At 42.5% G+C, this 6,000-nt stretch overlaps 1 protein-coding gene across 1 annotated transcript in view; it reads left to right on the top strand.

Moving 5' to 3' along the window:
- Positions 1 to 484: 484 nt before the first annotated feature.
- The window catches only part of syn2b (synapsin IIb), a gene marked incomplete at both ends in the record, with an annotated part of 69,224 nt that continues 63,708 nt past the window's right edge, over positions 485 to 6,000 (top strand). The window contains one exon of the mRNA XM_083892503.1: positions 485 to 924. Within this exon, the coding sequence (XP_083748629.1) occupies positions 485 to 924 (440 nt within the window). The remainder of the gene's footprint in view (positions 925 to 6,000) is intronic.

Raw genomic sequence — 6,000 nt, 5'->3', positions numbered from 1 at the left:
GAGAGGGGGGAAGAGCAGCATTGGTACCTCACAGGAGGGACGACACCACATCTCTCTCTCTCTCTCTCTCTCTCTCTCTCTCTCTCTCTCTCTCTCTCTCTCTCTCTCTCCCTCAAACACACGCCCTCGCTCACGTCACACTCGCATTTGTGAGGAGGCTCAGGAGGAGGAAGCACCACAAGCACACGCTGTATTGCTGGCGTAGCTTTGGAGAGCTGTCTCTTTGAGGACTGGACCAGAGCTGCATCCATCGCCTCATCCACCCCTTTTTTTCATTCCTACACAGAAGCAGCCTTCCATCACTAGCCCCCTCCAGTTATTTGGAGTGATTTACTGTCATTCATCTAACCTCTGATCCGCGAGCTTCTCTCTGTAACCATCTCTGCCTCTGTCTCTGCTCTCCTTCAGTCAGCCAGGAAAATTAGAGGAGCATTTTAGAGAGCAACTCGCCAAACCGCCACAGGGACCACTTTCAACTGCAGACATGAACTTCCTACGACGCCGCCTCTCGGACAGCACCTTCATGTCCAACCTGCCCAATGGCTACATGACAGACCTCCAGAGGCCGGACTCACCTGCACCTCCACCCCCTACCACCACCTCACCTCCCCAGCAGGGCGCAGCCCCTGCCACGGCACCTGCCCCTGCCCAGTCCCCGACCAAAGCCCCAGCACCATCCCAGGCTCCAGCCAGCCCTGCAGCTCAGGAGCGACGTGCATCCCAGTCGGCTCAGCAGCCTCAACAGGCCCAGTCCTCCTCCTCCGGCGGTTCTTCTGGCTTCTTCAGCTCCTTCAGCTCCATCACCAATGCGGTCAAACAGACGGCCGCAACTGCCGCCGGGTTTGTGGAGCAGTCGGCTCCCTCGCCATCGCTCTCCAAGAAGTTCAAGATCCTGTTGGTCATCGATGAGCCACAGCATGAGTGGTAAGATACAAGCAGCTTCAATGGTTGGTTGAGTGTTGTCCAGTTGACTTCAAGTCTTGATTGCCATTTCCATTTTTGCATTGCTCTACAAATGAGTTAGCCTGATATTGATTTATTTGTGCAGTCTTTATCAGTAATAACACACGCATAATATAACAAATCAATTCTGTTGTTTTATGACCGTGCCTCTTTGTGTTAAAATTTATTGCATCCTCTCACAGAGGCTGTTCCCAAAATAGAAACAGCTCCTTTAATCTGAACAAACAGGGTAGCATCTCTGCGGGGCTCGGATTCACACATCCCACCACCCAGCGCTGTCACCTGTCTCGGTTTGTGTGTTACTGTGACGCTTTGTGACGCCATTGCGTGTGTATGTAAATGTGTGTGTGTGTGTGTGTGTGTGAGTACTACAGAGTGTGATCTTTACTTGGTTTGGCAGTGAGATCCAGATATTGCTGTTGTGCTTTTCATATCAAAGTGTGCAGCTCTGAATAAAACGTCGCCTTCTACATGTGAAAGGTGAGCGCGCGGCACTGAAATAGCGTCGCTATTCCGCTCACTCTCTCTCCGTGTCCCTGCAAATCACATTTTCATGCTGTGAAGGGTTTTCTGTGTGAATGCTGATGATGGATTTTTTACGACCGTTTATTGCCACTATCATCTGGACTTCTGGTTTTTATCTTGTCAGGCTTGTATTGATGCCCACATGATAAAGTGTCAGACACACGAAACACACATTTGACCTTTTCATTTTTAATGGGCATGCAGTGCTCTCATAGGGCAATTATTATGTGCTGTTTTATACACACACATACAACCTTGTGATGTGGCCAAAGGCATAGCAGAACAAGTGAACAATATGTAGACCTTGAAACCGAGATTGTTGCCGTTTCCCTCCAGAATCTAATAATATCAGATGGTTTCATTTGGAGAAGATTTTGTGGTCAGACGCTCCAGAACAAATGGGTCAAATGGGTGGAGTCAATACATCTTTGTACAATGATTTTGGAAAGTGATTCTACTCCAAATGTTGCCAAATTGATTGGGAAAAATCATGGTGAGGTAATGTTTGGCATAGAATAATATGTAGACATGCTTTAGTGCCAAAAAAAGAATGAAATAATATCTTTCTTTGGGATCCTGCCATTGTAGATGTATCTGCACAATGTCAAATGCAAATATAACCAAATGCATCGTCACTATTCGCTATTTTAGCATAGATTCTTGAATTTCTGAACTCTACTTAACTGACGAGGGTCCTCTATAGAGTCTTGAAACCATGATTTAGTCTAAATAAATTTGTGCCACATAATGGCTGAGTTAGAGGGGTGCTTGAAAATGTACCGAATTGGTTTTCAGCATTCACTGCGATGGATTTTATTTTTAAACATAATCAGCACAGGATTATCCTCTACAAAGGTGCATTATGCATGTATATGCACACGTACTGAGGCTCCACTACAGTGTACTGAACGATTGTGAGAGTCATTGTAATCCTGCTGCGAGTGTTTCTGTGACGTATGATTGGACGTTTGCCACCCGGCCGTGACGTGGTGACGTCTGAATGTGAGACACTGCAGCCTGCATTCTTTTATTATCTCTTCAATAACCTTACATCACACCACACTCACATCAAGACATAATATTAATTTAAAACTGCCAATAAGAACACAAATAGATCATGAGATGTTTAGGTTCATGCTTTTGTCTCCTACCTGAACACTTAAACAAGTGAAAACAACATAACATGTAGAAAATGCACTGCAGATCCCCTTTCACTAACTGGAAAATGTATTATATCATTGTAGACTATATAGAATTTTTTTTCTTCTTTTTCTTCTTTCTCTTGGCACAGCCAAAGGAAATCCCCAAACCTGTCATACAAATAAATATCGCAGGACCAGAGCAACATCTGTGATGTCAAATAGATAAATACTAAAACATTTATGTGTCGCAATTTCAATGGATTTGCAGCTTGAATCATCTTATTGTCATAATGTTCCCATTCTCAAAATTCTCATAACATAACATCAATATTAAGGTTTAGCCTTGGGATGGGGATGCTTCCAGACAGAGCTGCCCTTAAAGAAGCAGCCTACTAAATGTTATTGATTTTCTACTTAGTGAACTGTGTGGTGCAGTCAAATACCCAGAAAGTCACCCTGGACTTTCTCTGACACTGCCCCAACTCTCTGATTAATCACAAAGCTTCATTCTCATCAGTTGATATCTGCACGTACAAAAATAAATAATACATCCATTAAGATTTATTTTAGCCTAAAGACAGATGTTTGCGTAGCGATCCTCCTCTTCATTATATCCTTCATTTTGCAGGAAGTCACAAATCTTAAGGGAAAAGTGAATTGAATGATTGTTGGAAGACCCCATCAGTTCACATGATATACACCACATTACATGTGTTTGACAGACCCCTTTAAATCTCCAAGTGTACCAAGACTCCTTGAAGTCTGAGAGTTGTTATTCACTAGCAGATGATGGGCTCTGCTCACATAGTGCTTGCCATGGCAATAAAAACAAGATATATATCAAGCACATGCAAAACATAGAATAAACTACCAAATCAAAATAGTAGTTGAATGAAAAGTAAGTGATTAAAACAGGCGTGCAAATACATTGAAACACAAGTTTATTAAGGCTTTGACACAGATGTCGATAGACTAACAATCTACAGGGAGTCGGTGCATCTCAGTGTTAAAGGAAAGGCCCAACCTCCCTCCAGTCACATAACTGCATCTGGGTAACTGATTGGATTATGTAACCTCAGAGTCTAGCTCATAAACTGTAAAGAGATCTGCGCTGTGGGGTCAACTTTAGACGCGCTTTCCAAATAATACCGTTCTGAAAATCAATTCCAAAATGTATGTTGAAAGCCAATGCTGTCGGTTCACTTCAGAGGAGAGCCTTGAGTGAGACAGTGAGTAATGACTCAGTGGTACGTTTTTTTAGCAAATACAATGCAGACCGGCATCTAAACTGTTGAATCCAGCAAATGGAGTTGGCTGAACCTGGCAGTTACTGTGTGCTCAGGCACAGCCAAGGCACAGAGGTTAGAAACCAGGGGTCTGACAGTGTGTACTAGTTTAGGAGTTGATTAAACAAGCTGAGTAAACAAGACACACAGACAAGAGCAAGAACCAAACACGGACATGCAACATACTGCTGGGAATGCTAAGTAAGAAAAGAGGGAAACAATCAAAGACAACACACTGGGAAATTATAAGGAATATATGATAAACAGAGTGATGGAACCACAAGGGGTCTCTCTCGGACGCTCACAATCGAAACAATATTAAAAATTCTAGTTTAATGATGTTGGAGGGCAACGTGGGAGCACCTCCCTATTAGACTCTCTCCTCTCGCTACAGAAAAGCAGAATTAGACGCCTCACTTCTGCTGGTGAATCGCACCTTTGCTGGAACAGTAGGTCTTTTTCTGGTCACAACAGGTTCTGTATCGGTGTGAGAGTAAAAGCACTTTAGCATTTCTGTTTTTAAACAACGCTGTGTTATTGTGAAAAGACCAGGGGGAAGCATTGGTTTTATACTTCATACATAAGAGTCCTGGCATTTTACCGAGTACAGAGGAGAATTTAGAGCAATGGTGATTTAAATCAGATGGTGTCATTCAAATGTGACCAAAATGAATGAAAGTCTATGGATGCACAATAATATTATTTTCTGCACGATTACTATTAGCTCATTTAAAATGTATTATTGATACGCCAAGATCCCTCGATATTACTAAAACAGTAGGCTGAATGAGCTCTTACACTAATTATTTTTTATTTATATTTTGCACAAAGGCCCACAATACTATTCAGCCCATGAGATTGAACATTAGGGCCAATTTTGCTATTTACAGGGTGCGTGATCTTTGCACAAAGTACAGCACAAGGTGTAAAGGGGTCTGAATTTCTGGGCATCGCATCAATTTAGCCAATCGGAGTTTTATTAACTGACAAATTCAGGAAACTGGAGAGAATGATTCTCTACTGAGGAGATGGATCTGCTCGTTTCACGATCTTTGAAGAAATGTGCCAAAGGCAGGTTTGAAGATAAGAACGAGTGGTAGAAATCGATGGCGATGAGTCTCACACTATCTACGATAAATATTGTAGCACCGGCACTACTGTGCGAGACGCTTTGGTTGCTACCGTTTCAACTCTCAGCTGAGTCAACGGTTTGCTAATGGAGAGGAGAAAGATTTTTTTAGACCTGAATTTATTTGTTGGTCAATGGCACAGTGGCTTTCTGCTGCCTCAAGATAACAACGTGACTAACCAGACCTAATTTTAAGACCAACAAACTGATTTGGCTTTCTAATGAGCGTAATTACATTTGCTACCTCCACAAATTGGGGCGCTGGCCATAAAAATGACGACTGTGCACTGCTTTGCACTGGACGTGAGATAACTTTAACTAAAACATTGTCATAACGTAAATGTTTTTGTTGAAGTATGTGGATGATAGTAACTCGAAGCAAGGCCACTTTTACCCTCTACTTCTCTGTCGTGGTTCAGTTATCTCTACTTTCATTTGTATTTTCTTGAAACTTTCTCTTTCTCTTTAATTTAAAAATGCTAATCTCAACTTTGCAGACTTTGTAAATAGACAAAATCAGCATAAAAGGAACATTTGGCATGAATTACAGACCGAATGAGGCCAGACTTGTAGATACAAAGGGGCTATAACGGCACATAATTTTGGCATTTCATATCTGGCAGTCGATTTAGCTGCTGCAGGTATTATGAGTCTGCTTCTCTAAGCTCTCAAATATCAACTATGCTACTATGATGGCTCACTCTAACTGAGCCACAAGACGAGACCACAATGGAAGTCTGGCAATAAAGCCTGGATGAAAGAGTGAATTCAGTGTGAGAGTGTTAAGCAGCCTCATGTTTTTCCTTTTTATCTGCATCGTCTCAGCCTTTTATCATGACAGTCCGTGTCCATGTAGCTACAGAGAAAGTGCTCTGGGTTCATGACATGAAGTAATGAGAGATGACAGGGTGATTCAGCAGTTTCAGCCCAAAGGCCAACTCTTTTTCTTTTGCTT

Source organism: Microchirus variegatus, assembly GCF_963457635.1.
Source record: "Microchirus variegatus genome assembly, chromosome: 7".
Classification (NCBI taxonomy): domain Eukaryota; kingdom Metazoa; phylum Chordata; class Actinopteri; order Pleuronectiformes; family Soleidae; genus Microchirus; species Microchirus variegatus.
The sequence above is the reverse complement of the archived record's forward strand: the minus strand, read 5'-3'. Positions and strand labels throughout refer to the sequence as shown.